The 21299-nt window shown below is 47.5% G+C and overlaps 3 protein-coding genes and 1 non-coding gene across 7 annotated transcripts in view; 3 read left to right on the top strand and 1 right to left on the bottom strand.

Moving 5' to 3' along the window:
• IFT122 (intraflagellar transport 122) overlaps positions 1-14705 on the bottom strand; it is a 31754-nt gene extending 17049 nt beyond the window's left edge. For all 3 annotated transcript variants that reach the window (XR_011154884.1, XR_011154885.1, XM_069028423.1), the window contains exons 1-15: positions 14537-14705; positions 14225-14291; positions 12983-13067; positions 12097-12175; positions 11253-11329; positions 10754-10820; positions 9840-9986; positions 7879-7954; positions 7153-7344; positions 6322-6460; positions 5521-5723; positions 4912-5049; positions 4023-4187; positions 2981-3178; positions 1221-1361 (exon numbers count right to left, since the gene is read on the bottom strand). Coding sequence is in view for 1 of the 3 variants with exons in the window: in XM_069028423.1 (XP_068884524.1) it covers positions 1221-1361; positions 2981-3178; positions 4023-4187; positions 4912-5049; positions 5521-5723; positions 6322-6460; positions 7153-7344; positions 7879-7954; positions 9840-9986; positions 10754-10820; positions 11253-11329; positions 12097-12175; positions 12983-13067; positions 14225-14291; positions 14537-14577 (1815 nt within the window). In the remaining 2 variants the exon portion in view is untranslated. The remainder of the gene's footprint in view (positions 1-1220; positions 1362-2980; positions 3179-4022; positions 4188-4911; positions 5050-5520; positions 5724-6321; positions 6461-7152; positions 7345-7878; positions 7955-9839; positions 9987-10753; positions 10821-11252; positions 11330-12096; positions 12176-12982; positions 13068-14224; positions 14292-14536) is intronic.
• Positions 14706-14807: 102 nt separating this feature from the next.
• MBD4 (methyl-CpG binding domain 4, DNA glycosylase) lies at positions 14808-18545 on the top strand. Of its 2 annotated transcripts, none has more exons than XM_069028218.1 (8): positions 14808-14873; positions 15061-15228; positions 15421-16124; positions 16569-16643; positions 16939-17073; positions 17305-17454; positions 18092-18195; positions 18339-18545. In XM_069028218.1, the coding sequence occupies exons 1-8, from the start codon at positions 14848-14850 to the stop codon at positions 18414-18416; spliced, it is 1440 nt and encodes a 479-aa protein (XP_068884319.1). In that variant the 5' UTR covers positions 14808-14847; the 3' UTR covers positions 18417-18545. The 2 variants fall into 2 exon arrangements, with proteins under 2 accessions (XP_068884319.1, XP_068884320.1); XM_069028219.1 differs by having other exon boundaries at positions 15421-16208.
• A 762-nt stretch (positions 18546-19307) lies between these two features.
• Positions 19308-21231, top strand: RPL32 (ribosomal protein L32). Its single transcript, XM_069028418.1, has 4 exons — positions 19308-19415; positions 20030-20130; positions 20329-20510; positions 21072-21231. Exons 2-4 carry the CDS (start codon positions 20035-20037, stop codon positions 21199-21201), a joined length of 408 nt encoding a protein of 135 aa, XP_068884519.1. The 5' UTR covers positions 19308-19415; positions 20030-20034; the 3' UTR covers positions 21202-21231.
• On the top strand, positions 19831-19966 carry LOC138117864 (small nucleolar RNA SNORA7). Its single transcript, XR_011154901.1, has one exon. It is a non-coding gene; the product is annotated as a small nucleolar RNA SNORA7 (small nucleolar RNA).
• Positions 21232-21299: the final 68 nt, after the last annotated feature.

Genomic DNA, 21299 nt, shown 5'->3' with positions numbered 1-21299 from the left:
TGAAAGGAGCTCAGAGAGAGGAAAGGAAGTAAGAAGACGATAAGATAAAAGTACTCTAAGACAGTGTAATATCTTTGCAAATGGAGATGAATGTACAACCCGAAGTCTCAAGTGGCAAAGTCACGTGCAAGTTGCAGCAACTCAGCACTTATTCCTGACATGCATCACAAAACAGAAATTTAACTCTTTGGGCTGCACATTCAAGATTTCCAACCAAACTAATACTTAAAAGGGCACAGTGTATTTTGCTTACATCGGATTGGACTAGGAGCTATGAGAGCCTTTAATGTCAAGAAGCTGCTTTTGTTCAAATTAATCCGCTCTAATTCTAAGAGGGCACTACTTTAAAATTCCAAGGAGGCACTGAAAACTTCTTTTTAAAAGTATCTATTTGCATAAAGCCATACATGAGACTGGAATTATTCTGATGCCTCCACTTAGAAAAAAAAAAAAGAAAAAAAAAGCATTTCGTTTCCTTTTTTTTTAAAAAAATCTGTTATTAAAAGATGCCTATCATTACAGACCATTCTCAGTGTGTTTTTAGAATGTTTTGTCTTTCATACAATACTCATGACACTCAGTTTGCTCTCACTTATTTGAGAAGAGGTGGTGAAAGAAAATAGGGAAATATTTTATGCCAGAGAAAACTCAGTTCTTCAGTATAGGCACTCTCATAGACCACTCCCCAAAGCAAAGCATGCCACACAGAAAAGGACTGAAATGACACTATCCCATCACCACGACCTTCACAGAACGTTAATGGGTAGATAACAAAGAACAGGAAATCTTCACATTTGTACTGAGGTCATATTAAATATTTAGGGAGGAAAAGGGCAAGTTTGTAGCAGTAGGGAAGCTGAGCATCCTGTGCTGCCACCCGGTGGGCGCTGCTGAACGGCTTCCCAGTTCTGCTCCCCCAAACCCACTAATGCATCTTCCAGCTGAAACCATTTTGTTTCTGTCGAACACCTTGATTTAGAACATGGCATTTATCTAGAGAGATACATTAGACTTCAGTTCAAAACCTCATCTCAAAATCCTGAGTACAGAACAAACAATTGGTTTGTTCGTGGAACAAGACACACTAAGGACAAGCAAGACAGTAACCCAGGAACACCACTTGCATTCCAGTCATAAAACATGCATTATACACACACACACATATAAAATATAAATATAAACCCCAAGCTTTCTGCTAAACGAGTAAATAAATGCTTTACCTTTTTAGCAGTTTCAAACTCCAGCCCTTCCAAGGCTTCCATGGCCAGCTCTCTCCAGTCAGCATCAGTCACTCCTAAACAGGCAATTTGATAGGCTTCTTTAAACATTTTTCGTTCCAGATATTGATACATGGGTGCAGACTGAGGATTGCCAAAGAATAAAACATGTATCAGAAAGCATAATACTAAGATATATTAATAAAATTCTCTACAAACATTGGGGGGAAAAAAGATATATTCTAATCATAACCATTACAAGCTGCCCAGAGAATAAACATCTGGGTTTTTTACACAGACAGAACAACATTCTGGGGTGATCATTATCATATCTTTAAACAAGCTGGGTTAATGACATTCCAAACTCATCCATTTTGAAATCTTCAGTTCCTTGCAATATTAGGAAATAGTTAAGAATGTGAATTCTTCTGGGAATTGAACATACTAAATATGACATACACTGAGCTGTTCTAGTACTACAGAAGCAGAGCAAAGGAGGGGCAATGTGTTCACAAAGGCTAAGAGCACGAGGTGTGGCACCACTGCCGGGCGCGACGCGTCCCTGGAAACACCCAGACACACAGGAAGGGTGCCATGGGGAAGTAACCCTGCTGCCCCAACCTCGAGGACAAAGCTGTTCTATCAGCACTGTGGCTATATAGGCCCAAAAGACACTCAGGCTTTCAAGGACCTGCCCCTGCCCTAAAGGAAATCCAAGTAGGGAACTGCCAGCTGCTGCAGGGTGGCACACACAGACACGTGTGGGTCTGCAGCCACAGCTCGAGCCCTCTGAGGGAACAGGGAGCACTGCAACACTCGTGCCTTAACCTGGGTTTGCAACCCCAGCAGGACACAGGTCCATTTCTGTGTTATTTGTATCCATTTATATGAAAATTGTACACCCTTTGGTACCCCCTCTCTCCAAAAGCATAGCTTTGGAAAAGCTGCCTCTGTGATACTGCACAGTAATTCTGTGGCGCCTCAGTGCCTACAGCACGCCAAAGGCAGACAGGAGTGTCCAAGGCCTGGTGATCCTGTCTGTGGCTGCCACCCACCCTGGGCAACCCAGAGCCTCACCAAGGACCTGCCCAGGGCCTCAGGGGACAGACGGGTCTGTAACACAGGTGTGCATTGGTCAGTACAAGCACAGGGCATTCTGCCTCCTTCATTGACTCTCAGAGGCAAATCCTGCACATGCCTGGATGCAGAGAGTCACAATCTTTCTGCTTTTTTTTTTTTCCTTTTCTTTTTTGGACTTCCATTGCATCTCATGACACAGAAAACAGCATTTTATGGAAGGTATTCCCTAAATTCTGATTATAAAGACTACACATGGACTATACATTCAGACTAAAATATACAGTTTAAATACTGCCTAAACACATCTAGATGAAGCAACAATAAGACAGTATTTGATATATTCAAGAAAACTGAAATTACAACTGGGGAAAAGTTATATAAAGAGAACACAGTAAAAATACTGCAGGAGGTAAGGCCTGCACTATATTAGATTATGTGCATTTCCAAGTAGAAAGGGAGAATCAGAAACAATTACCAACAGCAAAAAGGAGGTTAGCTTAATTAATGCCAAAGAAACAAAAATAAAATAGATCACACAATATAACTTAAATAACAACGAAGGAAGTGTGAACTGCAATCATTTTAGTAATGAAATGCAAGTAAATCTCAGAAAAGCTTCTTCACTTGTTAAACATTCATGTTTATGAGATATAAAGCAACACTTAATGAGATTAAAGGATTACCTGCGGAACTTCAACTGCTGACATAGAGAAAACATGAAGGCAGAAGATCTTGGAGCCATTGTAACCCACAACAAAGCCTTGCAGTTTTTGCTGGTGGACAGGGAAGTTGCTAGCTTTGATATTGAGGTAACCCCCTCCAGAAAAGCAAAGCATATCCTCACACTGGGTATTCCAGGCCACGCTATTAGCATTGGGTTCCTAATGAGCAAAACAACTCAGGATTACAACTGATGCAATCACATCTTTCCTAAGAAACATGCCTCCTTCAGCTAGAACGTTTGACCCATTACAGCCTGGTGTGTACACACACCAATTATTCACATTTGCAATATCCTAAAGCCTAGAATATTCCTAAACAGATTCATAGGGACATATTTTACATTTTAATACACAGCTATAATTGTCTTGCCTTTTATGTATATTTACTAGTGATGTCTACTATCAAACTGTAGAACATTATACCAAATTCCACAATAATATACTGTTAGTTAGAGCATTTAATTGATCATTTCCTCAGTCCATTACACAAAGGAAGTTACAGACCCTATCTTTGCAGCACTCCATCCTTGCCATCCAGTGTGTTATGAAAACATTTAATCAACATTAATAAGTGACTGCTAAACTGCCAATGAAGAGAGCATTATCATGATTCCTTTTATAGCCTATGAACACCAGATGAACCAAGATGTTCAGGCTTTAATTCCATTCGTACTAATAAAACTAAAATGCTCTTTAACTGTAATGCTTCACAGGGAACCAGGGCAGAGTTCTAAACTAAACTGAAAAGGTCACATATCTAAGTGCTCTTTATTCACCTGTTGCTCACATAGATTTCCTGTCTTCTCATTCCTACTCCAACATCTCTGAAAAGGTGGTTTTGATAAACAGATCACAGTTGAATTCTACAAGATGGGATTAATATCTTAAATGAGTTAAAACGAATTCCTGTGCAGCAACACTTTTGGGATGTTCTGTGCTCCAAAGTACCTCGTGCCCTCCCACCCCACCTTTTAAAAAAACCCCAACAACTGTTAATTTTTACCTGAAACAGCAACTCTTTGGTATGAATGTCATAGACGAGGCAGGTGTCGTTCTCATCCACCACGGCCAGCTTGTTCCGGGACGCGCTCATGTCCAGGCAGCGCACGGCTGTGGATTGCTTCAGCAGCACGATCGCCAAGGCGTTGTCCACGAAGATCTTCAGGATCTAGACAGAATTGAAACAAAGTCACTCCAGACATTTCTGTCCCTAGAACAGGAAACAGCATAGCAGGTGAAAACTTCGGTGCTGTTTAAAGTGTGAAATTGCAAGCTTTTTCAGAGACAAACTGCAATAGAATTAGGGAAATGCTTCCAGTTTGAGGTTTCTTGAGCAGACTGGCTGCTACAACATGCTCTAGGTCACAAGCCTAGACAGATAAATCAGATGCTATGCATCCTGGATTCTCCACTAGTTACACAATTTCATTAATACATGAATATAAAACATAGAGAAGACACACAGGATCTCTACTTCCTCGCAATCAGCACCTCTGGGCTCCAGTCTGACACTTCCAGCTGCCACCTGGTGTGTGAAACAGACAGCACCTACACCTGAGAACAGCCACACCCTCACAAGTGGTCATCAGGAGACATGTACCCACCTCCAACCCCCACTAATGGCAAACCTGCTCTCAGTTCACCAAGAACTTAATTTTTGTCAGTTGATACTAACAACTTACAGACTTTTAGGCAGAGTTAAACATATTTGTATGAATTTTACTGTCATAGAATGTGAAAGACAGAAGTAATTAATTTTTAATCCCAAAATGAGATTGTCAAATAAAATTCTAGGCTATAAAAAAGCCTGCTGCTCCTAAGATCTCCCTCTAAGAGCACAGAACACATTTTATTTGCAGTGAAAAAAACACATACCAGACATGATGTGTTACCTGACCATTCTTCAGACCAACTAAGAGGCCTTCTCTTCCTGGAGGTCCTCCAATTACTTTAATGTAACGAATGAGAGATTCCATCAGCCATTCTCGTTCTTTAACACCACTGAATGAGAGGCACTGCAGTCTCTTCTCCTAAGGACACAGCAAGATATAAAACACAGCACAGAGGTGAAGACAAAAATCTGTGTCTGATGTGAGACATTTATACCTATACTAGCAGAGTGTCTACTTCTACATTCAAAAATCACAGAGTTAAATACTCAATTTAATGGGTGAATTCTTTAAGATTTTCCAATCCCATGAAGAAACAAAAACAAACACCCCCAATCTTTTACTAGTAGTTCTCTCCCACCCAAAAGTACCCCTGGATTCTGTGCTAATTTATCAAACTCACTAGAGAGCCTGTTTTACTGAAGCAGTCACCTGAGCCATGCCACAGTAGCTGCCCAGCAGCATGTCAGCACTGCATGGCACAGCCAGACTGCCTTGGCAAGAGCTGTAGCAGATCCCACAGGACAGTCACATCCTGCCAGCCACTGACTGGGACAGCTGCCTTGAACACTGAACACAGCCCAGGACTACTCTAGCTTTTAAGGCACATACCTGGCATAAAATAATGTGATTTGAACACACCACCAGCAAGTTACATTCAAATTTCTTTATGATCTTTTCCTTCACCCGATAGTACATATCTGCAGAGTCATCTGAGTACAACTCGTAAATCAGGATTTTCTCTGGCATCTGGATGGCTAATCTGTTTTTGTAGATTGCAATTTTCTTCACAAGCTCTCTGCCTTTTATCCTAACTAGAAACAAAAAACACAAAAGTGATACAGTATAAGCTGACACAAAAATAACATACAGAAATCAGAAAAGTAAAACTGAATCTCTCTAGAGCACCTCTAAAATTCAAAGCACATTCCTGATCAGGTACGTTTGCTGCTCTGCATCTACGTAATCGACTATCCCTGTCATAGTTTACCACCCTCTATGACTTGTCAACAGCATGTTCTGGAGTCTGGAGCAGTACTTTGATTCCTTGCCATAAAAAGCTAGCAGAAACGAAGAAACAAAATAAGCACAAATGCTTGAGGTTACAAGTAAAGAAAATAAAAGCTAAATGTAACACATAGTATTTTTATCTCATTTTCAGAGATTAAAACCTTATTTTAAAAGCCCCTGTCCCTCCCAGTATCTTTGCCAATCCCACATCTTTCATTAAACTTGTCAGTACTGAACTTGCACACTCCAAGTTTGTGCTCTCCTTGTGCAAAGTGTGTTCCATGGTTTGACTGCCAAAGTGACAACAGCCTGTCAGGTCCATGCAGTGTGTGTTCCAAGTGTCCTGATGGAGATAAATTAAAAGCCAAAACAAACCACATGAGCCTGCAAGTGTAGAATTACCTTTCTGTTCCGTGATGAGATGCTGGACAATAACATCAGTCATGTTGTCCCTGTAGGCGTAGCGATCTTTATAGAGGCCATGGACAGTGCTGAATATCAGCTGGTAGAAGGAGATTGTTCCATCCTGACATCCTACTGCCTGAACACAAGAAGACAGTAATTTTAGTTAATTGGTACATACAGGTGAGAATTGGGAGAGTGTGTGGTGTTTCTATGAACACCATGTCCCTCTTCCTGCGTAATGTATAGACGGACACCAATTACAGCTGACTTATATTTAACCATGGTTCAAGTGCAATGCAGAATGAGGACTGATCTCCCCACAGACCATGGAGACACCATGCTGGGGGGGGGGCTTGGGTTCATTTGGTTGGGGTTTTGGTTAGATATTTTGCAGAGGGGGTGTGTTTGTTTGTTTATTTTTAGATTTGCTTTCATTCTCTTCCCACTTGTACAGGACTCAAGAGTGCAGCATTTTGGGCTGACAGTTGCCCTGTATGTATTTTCTACCCATCATGGAATTAGATTTGGTCAATTGCAGAAGCTATTAGCTGGTGTTTTTAATTATTTTTCCCTCCTCTTTTTTAATCAAAATACAGTAAATGTCTTTCCACTTGACAGCAGGTGTTATGCTCCTTATATCCCTCTTACAGCTCAGGTTTTACTTCTGCAGGATATTTGTAATTCCAGTGGCAGTTCTAGGACCTCCCTAGACACTGCTCCGGTTCTACTGCCTTGGTAGGAATGTCTAAGCAACTAAGTTTGAAATGTATGATCTTACTTTAGGTGACAAATTCCCTGTGAAAATGTCAGAAAAATGTCCCTACTCACCACATAGTTGGAGTCTGGTTTAACTTTGCAGGTCCACACCCAGCTGCTCTGCTCTCCCACAGTGCCCAGGCGTACCCCGTCCCTTGTGAAGAGAGAAACTTGCCTATCTGAACCTCCCAGCAGGAGATATTCTCCTTTAGTAAAGTAGCTGATGCAGCATGGGTCAAAATTGAGCACTCTGTCCTTCCCAATCTACAAGGGAAAATAAAACAAAAAACCAATCAAAACATTAACAAAAGGATCATTTCATTTTTTCTGAAGGCAACAAGTGCCATCGCTCATACCATTCGTCTACTCCATGCATGGCTTTTCAATACCCAGAACCACTGGTTATATTAGGATTCCCAAAGGCAGTTCTAAAACATGTCAAAGAATCCCTCCAGTCCCAAACCATTCTGCTCAGAATGCAACAACTCAAAAAACCCCTTTAACCAGCTGAAAAAAACCACAAAGAGGTTCTCTACAAACCAGTGAACCATGTCACAGAAGCCAGGAGAGCTGCAAGGGCTTTAATGGAAGAACTGCAAGACAGCAGCTGAGCTGCTATGTGAGAAACAAGAGCTGAAGGAGAAATGGTTAAAAAAACAGTAGACTCATAAAAGGCTGGGAAAACAGGAGACACTTAATGTAACAAATAAAGCACCAATATGCAAACACTTTGACTGTGGGACACAAAACAGAACCAAAAATACCCTGTGAGTATTGAATAAACTCTCTAAGACATACCTGTTTGCCACTCAGATGGTAAAAGGAAAGCTTCTGACCCCAATCTGCCACAGCCAAAATGTCATTGCGTTCATCCCTGCCAAAAAAAAAAAAAAGTAGCAATTCCATAGCAATTTTTAAATAAATTTCTTAGAGCTGCAGAACCAAGTAGTAGACTAGCAGAATTCACTTCATGTTACTCTTTAAAAGTCACAAACTGACAGGACAGCAGTTTGTCATTTAAACCTGTGGAAAACAGCCTGGGGACACAAAATCAAAACCAGTCTCCTCTATAGGAATGACCCAAAGCTTGAAGCATCACTTCAGCTGGAGCTGTGTGAGCAGTGGACACAGTGGAGCAAACAATCTCTTGACAGGTGAAGCACCTAGGCCCACATTCTGATTTAGCTACAGGAGTACAAGGCCATCATCAAAGTCTACACAGCTGAGCAAGAGTGAACTGCAATTATCAGAATAACATGTTCATGTGAGGCCAACAGTAGGCTGAGGAAAGACTTCAGGTCCCAAATTTAATTCCAGGAGTCTGACATGTTCTGTTCAGCTTGGAGCAAAACAGGAGAGTCACCTTCTCCACAGCTCCTTGCCTAGGAGGAGATGGTAACCTGAATGTTCTGCTGCAGACTATGCCTCTAGCCAGGGACTGAATATAAAACAATCACAAAAAAAAACCCTAATGAAAAGCCAAGTCACCCTCCCTTTGGTCAGTGCATGCCACATACACCTGGGGGGTAGCACACACCAACATCATGATGAATACATACTAGCAGAACAAACTAAGACCAAACAGGTAACTATTGATCTAGAATTTCCTATCTTTTGAATATTTGAGGTTGCATAATACTCTGCCCTTAGTCCTTTCTATGAAGTGCTGTTCCAAGTAATACAGGTACTCATTTTTCTTTGAAGTTTCACTCACAAGTTGAAAGAGACCTCCTTTTCCTTGTGGTCTTCTATACCTGGCTGACTATCCTGCCTACTGCCAAGCCTGGATCCAGTAGTGAGATCTCCTCTAAATAGTTGTGAACTGAATCCTCCTCTTCTTCATCTACTCTACTCCAAAAATTCTGCCACCTACTGCAATAGCAATTGCTTGTTCATGTATTTGGAAGAACATTCCCTCTGAACTCAAATGAAAAAACATCTCCCCTCTCTCTCCCCCAATCCAAAGAGAACCTACCCCTAAATCCTTAAAAAAAAAATTAACCAAAAAGAGCACAAAACAAGAAAAAAATGTTTCTGTAGATCTGGTGAGGTGGAACCTCAAATCCTGGGGTCAGTTTTGGGCTCCCCACTTCTAGAAAGACATTGAGGGGCTGTAACATGTCCAGGGAAGGGAATGGAGCTGGGGGTCAGGAGCACCAGGAGTGGCTGAGGGAGCTGGGAAAGGGGCTCAGGCTGGAGCAAAGGAGGCTCAGGGGGGACCTTGTGGCTCTGCACAACTCCCTGACAGGAGGGGGCAGCCGGGGGGGTCGGGCTCTGCTCCCAGTAAACAAGGGAGAGAACAAAAGGAAATGGCCTCAAGCTGTTCCAGGGGAGGCTCAGGTTGGGTATTGGGAAAATTTCTCTCTGAAAGGGTTGTCCGGCCCTGGCACAGCACCCCAGGGCAGGGGTGGAGTCCCCATCCCTGGGGGGATTTAAAAACCGTGTGGATGTGGCACTTGGGGACAGGTGTTAGTGGTGGCCTTGGCAGTGCTGCGGGAATGGTTGGACTCAATGGACTCAGAGGGCTTTTCCAACCTAAGCAATCCCACATCTCCAATCTAAAAGGTAACTTGTTCCCAGGTTCTCTATTCAGTTGAAGACGGGCAGCAAAGCCAAAACCCCAATATATAATCACTTAAAAAAGGTAACACAGATGGCATTAACCTGTTCCAGCTGGGATAGAAGTCAAGCCTTTCTGCAATCAATGAGCCAAGGATAATCTATTCAGCATGAAAAAAAGGAAGGATGAAATTATTTACCTGGAAGGATTCCAACAAATTGACCATATTGGAGAGGAAGAGCCCCCTGGCCGCTCTATTTTCACTTTCTCATCACCATTTTTGTTCCTTATGCTGACAATGCCATTGAACATCCCCAAAGCAAGGTACTGGCCATCATTTGTCCAGCTGAGAAAACACACACATACTGAAGTGTAAGCTACTACAAACCAGCAGCAGGAAGGCAGGATGGTATATAGCACACTCACACAGGAATGCTAGATTGAAGTATATTTCTAAGGGGGAGTTCTGGGAGGTAGCTAGTAATCCTACAGTTTGTTTACACATCTAAATCCACATTTATAGCAACAGTACACACTCATCAAGAACATTTTATCATATACACGGAAGTAAAATAAATTAAAGCTTGCAATATTTGCAACATGTGCTAAGTCACAGATACATTTTGGGGATGGCACTCTGGGAGCAGACCAAAATGCTTTAAAAGCCACATTTAGAACATGATCAGACAGAACTGTCTGGTGTTGAACAGAGGGGGCCTAGGGTCTGTTCTGGTCTCTTCTTCAGTCAGATGAATGACTTCAGTTAATGACTCCTTGCTGCAGGTTCCCCAATGATAATACCTCCTTCAATTGAAAACACCAACAGGACAGGGAATGAACTACAAACCAAAATTGCAATTATATCTCCTCCAACTTCATTGTACTGTTGTTGTACAAGATGGATGACCAGATGGAGAGAGAACCTAAGATGCTTGCTCAAGACCAGAATAGGTCTCTGATGCCTTCAGTAGGATTTGGTTATAAACAGGACCAAGCATAACCCAGCACTTTGCTACTGAAAAAGAAGGAGGGAAAAGTCTTTTTTTTTAAAGCTTCCATCTGACTTGAAATGGTTTGTATTGAAACTAACTTAAATGACACAGATAAACTTACCTACAGCAAGTAATCTTGCAGCTTGTTTTATGTTTAGAGACTGACTTCTGTTCAGGAGACCACAAGCCTTGATGAAAGAAAACAAAAAGCCAATGACAAGTAAGTATGTGCCAGTGTTCAGACTGGAAACTAACACTCTCAGAGAACTCAGCTGGGATTTTAGAGGCATCAAAGTCTTGTCCACTGTTAGAATGACACTTAAATACATAATATTTATTATTAAATGGCAAAAAAAAAATCCATCTAAGTAACAGAGGGTGTCTCTGCAAAAAATTCCAGTAACAGAGCCACACATTTTATCCTGTGGCCCCTCACTACACTGTTCTTTCCCACTGAATTTAAGTGATTTAAATCAGTATCCAATGTCACTGAACTTTAGGTAGTTTTGTGTCCCGTCCCTTCTGGAGTTATAGAGCTGCATCTATCTGTGGTTAGCTTAGCTATCCAGCTATAATGGAATTCACTAGTTCAAAGGAAAAGTTCAAGGGAGAAGACATACCAAAATCCCCAGATGAGCAGGATGCCAACTGATGAGTGAGAGGATTGTATGAAACGCACTGGATAGCGTCATTATGCCTAGAATGAAGTTACAATCAGATTTCAATAAATCATTCTTAAATGCCCCTTTTCTGACTTTCAGCAAGTGAGCTGAAAGCTTCAGCAGATGCCAAAATAATTGGATTGGTTTACAGTACATCAAGACAATCTGCTATTACTGTAAAGTAAATCAGTAATAAACCTTATAAAAACTGTCTCCAAGTCACAGGATTCACTGTATTTCATCAAGATTAGCTAAAGCTGTACAGCAATTGTGGTTTGTGAAAGATGTCTGAAGGTTGTATCCCAACTCTAAACAAGTGTGCTTGTGCAGGCTTTGTGCAGTGACCAGCTAACACAAACCAACTCCTGATAAATGTGCAGTCAGGAAACAGAACATGAAGTTGTTGCTTCAGAGGGCTGACTCAAAACAGAGCCAGATTGAAATACACCAAAAGTGCCAAACCCATCTTTAATTTGATCTTTGAACCAGAATTACAGTTTATTATAGAAGACTGGTCATATTATGTTTCATTTTATTCTGACCTATTCTGACTTTCCCTAGTTCTCTGTCAGCCCTCTAAATTCACAGATTTCTCTGGATTCCCCACTGCCTTTTATGCCTTTAATTGCCTTCCTGCCTCATTCAGATGCTTCAGCTGCTCTTTTCCTCCTCCCTCCCCTATCACCCCTTTTCTCTGACCTTAGTGAACCTTCTCCCAAATCTAACAGCTCGTGCTCTTTAATTGCAGCAGTGCATAATCAAAATCGGCTTTTGAGGCACAGAACTGAACAGCATCACTTACGTGTACTTCAGAATTCCTTCTAACTTTGAAGTCCAAATTATCACACTTTTATCAGCAGAGCCAGATGCAAAACGCTTGCCTAAGAATTAGAGATAATTTAAATCCCACACATACAAGAATCACTTTCACTCCAAATACTCAATCAAAGAGAGAGCAAGAAGTTCTTGAACTTGACAAGGCTCAAGTAATAATGGGGCTGACACTGAGTGCCTGGATGTGCTTTCCCATCCACATGGAGTTCCAACAGCTGTACTGTATCATTTCCATGGCCTTGCCAGTACACAGTCCTTCCAGTGCTGTCCATCCCTAGGCTGGAGATTGATGGGAACAGTGACAAGTTAAACTGGTACACTGTCCCGGGAACTGTCATCACTCAAACAGCAGCAGCTCCAGGAAGGCCCCCAAGCCCACAGAGTGAGTCCCACTGAATGAGAGTCATAGACAGTGAGAGAACTGGAAGCATGGTGCAGTGAGCAGGTAACATATGAAGGACCAGGAGATCAGGAAACTCTGGGATAGAAGAACTACAGGAATAAAACTCAGAGGCAGATGAGTAGCAGAAACAGGAATCTCTGAGGCGAGCCTTCTCCTCACGTTGCCCATGAATATACACTCACCCAGTGCTAAACCTAACACTGAAGTCAAAGGGGAGGGGCAGTGGGAGCGCAGCTCTTGGGTTCACAGGTGACCTTGTGCAGGTAGCACCTGTACAGCAGATCAAAGCCTCCACTGGACAACAAACCCCAGTACTTGTTAAAGAACAAGCCTCCAGCACTCACATGCTGTAATTGAAACAACCCCCATTTCTCCATTTTCAATGGGCAATCACAAATGGGAGAGATGCACTTTACAAACCAGGCTAGCAACGCCCCAAAGTGCTATTTACCATCTTTAGCGTAAGCCACGCAGTACACAGTGTCTTTATGTCCTTTCAAAGGCTGAATTAGGGTTCCATCAGAAGTATCATACACCTGTTCAAATGGGGAGAAAAAAAAACCGATCCAAACATACAAACAAAAGAACTTAACACAAGAAAACCTTTCAGTGAATCACAGAACCACATTTGGGTGGGAAGGAACTTAAAAGCTCAGCCAGTTCACTCCCTTGCCATGGGGCAGTGAGACCTTCCACTATCCCAGGTTGCTCCAAGCCCCATCCAACCTGGCCTTAAACACCTCCAGTGTGAGGACTAGGATATAGAATTACTGAAGGCTAACATATGATGCACTTCCTTTTGTGTCTGCGTTTTGAATTGCATACAGTTCATACAAGACAAATGTTTGCTAGCACACAGCTTTCTGTAACATGACAATTCTTAGAAAGAAAGAAGAGTCAGTACTAGAAAATAACACGCCCAAAAGACATTTTTCAACAGCTTGTTTGTCAGCTTGTTTTACATCTTATTGGGTTTTTTATATTTTATTTTTATATTTTACATCTTGCTGTTAAAACATCTTTCTCTACGCTTGATGTTTAAACAATAAATTACTGCTAAGGAGCATCACTAAATACATTATTCTGTTAGCCCTGAAAATAACACTTGCTGTCCTGCAGTGCTGAACTCTAGCTCTACAATCCAAACATCCATTCATCCATCATCCTACCATGCCATCCATCCCTTCCTGCAGTTCCTACACCTGCCCCATCTAAAAGCTTTGCAAGACCTGTAAGCAGCTGGTCCTGAGCTGCTCTTGCAGCAGCCCCAAGGACCCACAGCTTGAGCTGAACGTTCCCACATCTTTCCTATCACCACAATGCCAGGACATGGGCTTGAGTCTCTCCCCTTGTCACAGAGATTTTAGTGCAACTTGCATGAGCACAGCCCCTGACACTCTGTGCCAGGACTGGGGGCAGGTTCATGGATCTCAAACCTCGGGCAAGGCACAAGAAGACGAGATGACGCAAATAACTTAAATCTCATTACTTTTGGAAATAGAGCTTAAGACTTGGTAAGAAATATTAAAAAGCTTCTAAACACTTTAGAATTGGCCTGCATTAATATGTATGTTGCTGTGAGGCTGCACTGACAGAGATAAGGGGATTTTGGATAGGTTATATTCATAAGTTAATGTGAAAGAAATCATGCTCATACAGCTGTAAAGGAGAGAGGACAGGAAGGTTTCCCTACCAGCAGCCTGTTTCCAGCAGCAATTATCAGCTGGGTCCCATCCGGCTTGAACGCGAGGTCGTAAATACTGTGGGAAACAAACAAACCAAGAACCCCGTGTCAGGAGACGGAAAAACACATTCCCTGCCCGTCAGATGTGTCACACGGCCAGCGCTGGTACCGGCACACTGAGCGTGGGTGCGATTCCCAACAAACTCCTCGAGCACAAGGAACCTCCGGGACCGACCCTGCGCTGGGACCCCCCCACCCCGCCCCGAACAGCCGCTCGGAGCGGAACGGGCCGACACACCGGCTGTCCCCGGGGCCGCTCACCACTGCTCGGCCCTGTCGCGCCAGGTGAGCGCGGCCCGCATCGCCCGGACCCAGCACGGCCCGGACCCAGCACGGCCCGGACCCGGCACGGCCCGGACCCGGCACCGCCCGGCACGGCCCTCCCGGCCGGGCCCGCTCCGCGCCCGGCGCCGCTTCCCGACCCCGCCGGTGCCAGGGGCAACGCGCCTGCGCCTGGGGCCCACGGGTCCGCCGCCCCGCCAGGGGGCGCTGCCAGCCCCGCACAGGGACGTCCGCGCGGGGCGGGGCGCGGAGGCCGTGCCGCGGAACGTCACGTGACCGGAGCGCGGGAGATGGCGGCGCCGGGAGCGGACAGCGGGTGAGGGCGAGTGGGGCCGGAGCACGGGGCACGGGCCTCGGGCCTCGGGCCTCGGGCCTCGGCAAAGGGGTGCGGGCGGTGTCGAGCCGGCCTCGGGGTCGTGTGGGGATCCGTGCCCAGGCCCGCCCTGCCGACCCCGGAGCTCCCCCGGTAGCAGGACCTTACCCGGGCTCTCCTTCCCCTGCAGCCCCGGGGACGGCAGTCGAAGCGCGGCGGCGGAACGGCCCGGCCCCAGCCCTCGGAGCAGGGAGCACGGCCCGGCGGGGCCCAGCGCCGTCCCCCGCGGCTGGCAGCGGGTGAGCAGCCGCAGGCGGGCGGGCAGGACGGCCGGGAGGATCGACGTGTGTTTCATAAGGTGAGGCCCGGGGCTGTCAGTGAGCGCTGTGTGGCCTTTCTTGGCAGAGCCACAGAAACGTGCCCAGACACCGCCCCGAAAACTGTTTTTGTACTTTGTTTTGAGGTTGTTTTATGTATTATTGGAGATTTTTAAGCAAAGAGCAGCAGAATGAGAAAGTCATTGCTAATTTACTTTCCTTTCCTACCACAGCCCTGAAGGGAAGAAGCTGAGATCAAAACGAGCACTTGTGGAGTATTTACAGAAAACTGGGGAGACAACATTGAAAGCAGCAGATTTTGATTTCACAGCTCCTCGAGGGAGCACACGCTCAGGGTTGAGAGGATGTGGCATGGGAGCTGTGAGGACTGACCTGGAAAAGGAGGATTGTCAGAGCAAAGTGCAGGAGCTCCATGCACAGAATGGTGCTGAGGTTGGAATTCAGAACATCCAGGCTGGAAATGGACACCTGGGAGATGTTACATCTACTGTGGAAAGCACAGATTTAGTAATGGAAGGCACAAACCCGGAGGGGGGTTTGAAAACCAAAAGAAAGGGGGTAGATGGGAAAAGTGTCCAAACTAGGAAACCTGGGAAGGGCTCAGAAAGGAAGAACCAAGGTGACCCCAAGAGCAAGAGGCAGAGAAGACTCTCTAACACACGGGAGACCGAGTGTGTTCAGAACAAGAGGGTCCGGAGACAGACAGACACACGTGGAGCTGACAGCCAGGGTGTGGGTGCAGGGAAAGCTCTGTCAGCAATGTCCAGGGCACGGCTGAGGTCAGTGGCTGGCTCACAGAGGGAGCTGGGTCACCTGCCAAAGGAGGGGCCACGCTCCAGTGACACACGTGCTGCGACATCTGAAGAGAAATCCTATGGACTGGAGACAGGGAAGGTGCCAGATCCGGGGGATCTAGGTAAGCAGAATGTTAAATCTGACACTGAGGTGGATGCTGAGCCATGGGACAGGACGAGATTCACAGCAGTCAGAATGTCACCAGGTGCGTGTGTGTGAGTGCAGAATGTGATGCCAGTCCTCATGTTCTGCCTGGGCCTCTCCTGACTATTGAGGCCACGTGTTCTGCTTCAGGTCAAGCTGCTCTGACATCCAGATCTGTCTCATTTTTATCCAACAGCATTTAAATTAATGCAGACTTATTCAAGACTGAAACTTACTGTACCAGGCTCTTAAGCCGTACAGTGTCAGACAATAATCTGGAGGAGATTTAAGGCACGTTTGTGTTTTGTACATGAGAAGAATTCCTTCTGTTTCCATCACAGCATAAAGCAGAAATGGTGTGAAACATGACCGCCAAATAATTGGTTCTTCTTCCTAATGCTGAAGTTTTATTTCTTTACAGAAGAGTCTGTCCCACACACACAAGTGGAGAGAAGGAAAACAAGTCCATATTTTTCCAGTAAATACAGCAAAGAAGGTATTGTACTTAGAGAAATACATTTTTTTAATGGGGAAGGGATAGGATGGCTCAGGATCAAGGGATGATGTGGAAAATTCCTTGCAGTTTGACACTGGCTGCAGCTGTGCCAGTGGGACACAGTCCCCTGCAGCCCTGTAAAGGCTGTGTGGGAACTGCTGTGGCTCTACCTACACACAGTGCCTCCATAAAGATAAATCTGCTTCAGAGGTCTTCATTTTAATTTTTTTTTTCATTAAATAGGTAAAGCCATCCTTTCCTGTCTAATAAATGTTCCTGTGTTGCCCCTGTGCAGCCCCCAGCGCACCCAGAAGGAAGGCCCTCAGAAAATGGACTCCTCCACGTTCTCCTTTCAATCTTATCCAAGAAACACTCTTCCATGATCCATGGAAGCTTCTCATTGCCACCATATTTCTCAATAAAACTTCAGGTAAGTAGAGTAGCATGAGTTGGTGTGTAAATGTTGGGAGGTGTTACAGGGCTGAAACAGCTGCCAGTTCTAATGGCATTAATGGAAACATGGATGTAAATTAACTTGTGTCACTGTGAAACGATAATCCTTAGCTGGTAACTTGCCTTGGAAGACCTCACTTGAGAAAGCATATGGATAGTGCAGAAGAACTCCTAGCCCAGCCTCCTGCTCACGGGATTCTTTCACCAGGGAAAATGGCCATTCCAGTGCTCTGGGAGTTCCTGAAGAAGTATCCTTCTCCCGAGGTAGCCAGGGCTGCAGACTGGAAAGAGATGTCAGAGCTGCTCAAACCTCTCGGCCTCTATGAACTCAGAGCCAAAACCATCATCAGGTTCTCAGGTGGGTTCTCCTGACATCTGGAACAATCTTGGTTATGCTGGCAAAAGGCAAACAGCTTTGATCCAAATGCTGCTCTGTGGCTTCTCCTCTGTTTGGTGGGCTGGTGGGTTATTTTGTGCAGCATTTGGGATCCATTGGTGTCACGCAGGCAAAGCTGCTGATCCCAGTCTGAGCTGGGAAAGAAATGCCAGCTGCAGTGTGTTCTGCAGGAGACCAGGAAACTTTTTCAAGTAGAAGAGACACAAGCCACCTGCAGCACTGGTACTGTGTTTGCAGCACTGTTATAGGGTGGCTCTGCTCAGGGTTGCTCTGGTCACCTGCAGAAGGCTCTTCCAGCTGGGATTTTTCTGATTCCGGTATTTTCTATGCTCAGAACCTGCAGAGGAATATTTTGTTCTGAGGGGAGACAGTTGATTAAAACTCCCACGGTGGTTTGTTGAAAAGGTGTTTAAGATTAATCTGTGGGGATTCATGGCCTGCATTCACCAGGAAACACCTAAAACTTGTGGTTTTCATTTGAAATATGCTGAAGACATGTAACAGTGGCAGAGGGTCCTGCCCGGCTGCTCCTTGTGTCCAGGCAGTGAGGGCAGGGGCCATGTGTGCAGGGTGCTGAGTGCTGTGACCTGTCCTGCAGGTGAGTACCTGAGCAAGGCCTGGCGGTACCCGATCGAGCTGCACGGCATTGGCAAGTACGGGAATGACTCCTACAGAATCTTCTGTGTCAACGAATGGAAGGAGGTGGGTGGTGCCCTTTGGGTCCTTCAGCATCCCGCTTGTGCCCACTGACCCCCTGGCATTAGAAAACCAACAACCACAATGTTGGAGCGATGAGATGTTTTAAGGTGTTTTAGTAAATGTTCGACATTTTCCCTGTGTCTCAGGTGCAGCCACAGGACCACAAGCTGAACGTGTACCACACATGGCTGTGGGAGAACCGGGAGAAGCTGAGCATCGACTGAGCTGAGCCAGGGGTTACCTGGCCCTGCCACCTCCCCTCGGGTTCCCTCACAGTTCTCGGTGTAAATATTTGTGTGATGTCATGGCTGGGGTCATCGCTATTTTTTTAATAAACGTGTCCCTATTTTGTAGTGCCTGTCCCTTCCTCAGTGCAGGTCTGTGCCCGCAGCTGCCTCCCCGGCCTGGGGGCTCCTGGGTGCAGCCATCCAGTGCGTACCGTTGCCTCCCGCAGGGCCGGAGCAGGGCCGGAGGAGTCGGGATCTGGTCTCCGTGCTCCTGGACAGGGGCTGAGGGGGAGAGCCTGTGCAGGGAGTGTGGACAGAGCAGACCCTGCTCAGCGCCCGCTGTCCATTCCTGGCACTTCCCCCGGTGCCGCTGGGAGTACTGGTTCGTGCCCAGTCTCATCCAGGGGCTGGCCCCGTGTCTCTCCGGTAGTAGAGGAGGATCGAGGTGGGTTCTGGCTCCCCGAAGCTGGGGCCGCTCTTGGGGACCCTCGGGCAATGTCCGCAGCCGGTCAGGGCTGGCACAGTCCCCGCCTGCGCTGTTCCGGGGCTGGGGCGGTTCTGTCGCTGTTGTTGAGCCCAGCGGCGGTGAAGGGGCCCGGGCGGCGCGGGCCGGGACCCGCCGTGATCGGGTCCGCCACGCCGCTACGTGGCGCCTGCCCGCCCGTTCGTACTGGCGGAAGTAGCTGGCGGACACAGGCCGACGGAAATTATGCCGCAGGTCCTGTCAGCCTCGTAGCAGGCGCGCCGTTCGTGGCGGTGTGCGGGAAGCACCGATCCGCTCCCTCGGGCTGCCCCCGCCGGACTGAACCTGCCCGGTGTCACCTCGCGGCGGCTGCGGCCTGGCGTCCGCGCGGCCTCGCCGGTGCCTGGCGCCCTGTCTGCGCGGCCGCCGCGCCTCACGCACCGGCCAGGACCGCCCGCGTGTCCCATAAGCGCTTGCGCGCGGGGCACCGCCCTCTCTCAGCCGGGCCTGCGGTGGACGCGCCATCGCCACTGGTGAGTCCCGGCCGCGCTATCCGGGGCCATCCGGCCCCCGGGGCTTCTGGCACGGACCGGTTCTATCCCTTTCCCTTTACCTCCGCCGCATCTTTTCCCCGGGGCGCGGGAAGCGGCCCCCGCGGGCAGGAACCCGTCCTCTGCCTGCCGGGGCGACCCCGGATGGGCGGCACTGAGGCCTCACCCGTGCCCCTTCCCGGGCGGCGGGGCCGCCTTGGCCGCACTCTCGGGGCAGCGCCCGGTGACGAGCCGGGCCGGGTCCTCTGGAGCGCGGGCGGCCGGAGCCGTCGGGTCGGTGCCCGCGCCGGCGGCGGCGCGTCCCGCGCCAGGGGGTCTCGGTCGCTGTTGATCTCCACGGTCCTCGCGGCCGCCGTGCGCGGCTCCGGGTGGGAGGATCGCAGGGCCGCGGGGATGACACCTCCCAGGATCGCATCTGGAGAGCTCCCAGTGCTCTGCCAGCTTCGGAGGCGGGAGGCAGAGCCCCAGCAGATGAAGACCCATTCCCTCACCGGCCCGCCGTGGCCCGCGGGGGAAGGCAGTCTGCGACACGCATGGCCCGGGGAGCTGCACCGCACCTGGGCCACGCCCCTCGCTCACCCCACTCTGTCCCGCAGCCACCATGCCTGCTCTCAGGCCTCTCGTGAAACCCAAGATCGTCAAGAAGAGAACCAAGAAGTTCATCCGGCACCAGTCTGACCGCTATGTCAAGATCAAGGTGAGGAGTTACTGCAGGTTCCCAAGGACTGGAACTTTGGGGATGCCTTTGCCATTGGTGGTGAAGGAAAGCCCAGCAGGATGGTGCCAAGCTGCAGCAGATGGGCAGGGAGAATCTGTGGAGGCCAGTGTATGCAGCCTTCAGGCCAGGTGTGTTCAGGATGATCTCGTTTTGTAACTGTTCTCTGCATTTCTGCAGCGCAACTGGCGCAAACCAAGAGGCATTGACAACAGAGTGCGCCGGCGCTTCAAGGGGCAGATCCTGATGCCCAACATCGGCTATGGCAGCAATAAGAAGACAAAACATATGCTGCCCACGGGCTTCAGAAAGTTCCTGGTCCACAATGTGAAAGAGCTGGAAGTGCTGATGATGAGCAACAAGTGAGTATGTGGGGCCTATACTCCCACCTAGGAGAGGTGGCACGGTCGGGGTGAAAATGAGGGAAGTCATAGCTTTTGAGAGTACAGATGCCATCACGGTTCCCTCAGTGCCACTGGAGGGTGGGGGCACAGAAAGGCCTTGGGGCCGGCAACCTCATCCCCTTGGCAGAAATACACAGCGGTGGCAAGCGAGGCTGTGCTGCGTCAGTGGTAACCACGGTCAGAACTGGGGCTCTGGGTCAGACCTGGGCACTGGTCTGCTTCAGTGCTTGTTTTCACTGTAGTAAGAACAATAATTACGACTACCTCTGACTGAGTCATTCACAAGCTGAGCTGTTCTGGAGGAGAGCTCCTGCTTCAGGCCAAATGGATCCAGCTTGGTGAGGGGTGGCAGTTGCGGTTCAGTGCCCCTCCAGTGCTGCCCCCATGCTCAGCTGTGTCTTCTGTACTGCTGGCAGGACAGCTCCAATTGCTCTCCCATGGTGGGATGGCTCCAGAGGGCTTTGCCTTGGCTCTTGGTGCTGCCAGAGCCAAGCCCAGTACACCATCTGTCTCCAACAGGTCGTACTGTGCAGAGATTGCCCACAACGTGTCCTCGAAGAACAGGAAGGTGATCGTGGAGAGAGCTGCACAGCTCGCCATCAAGATCACCAACCCCAATGCCAGACTGCGCAGCGAGGAGAATGAGTAACGAGGTGTATTTAATAAAGCGTCAGTCCAACCCGGGTGCTGTTTTGCATGGGCAGAGGAGAGGGCAGCAGCCTGTGTTTGGCTGCAGGGCTCCAGCAG

Source organism: Aphelocoma coerulescens, chromosome 12 (assembly GCF_041296385.1).
Source record: "Aphelocoma coerulescens isolate FSJ_1873_10779 chromosome 12, UR_Acoe_1.0, whole genome shotgun sequence".
NCBI classification, from domain to species: domain Eukaryota; kingdom Metazoa; phylum Chordata; class Aves; order Passeriformes; family Corvidae; genus Aphelocoma; species Aphelocoma coerulescens.
Note: the sequence above shows the minus strand (reverse complement) of the source record. Positions and strands in the feature narration are given on the sequence as shown.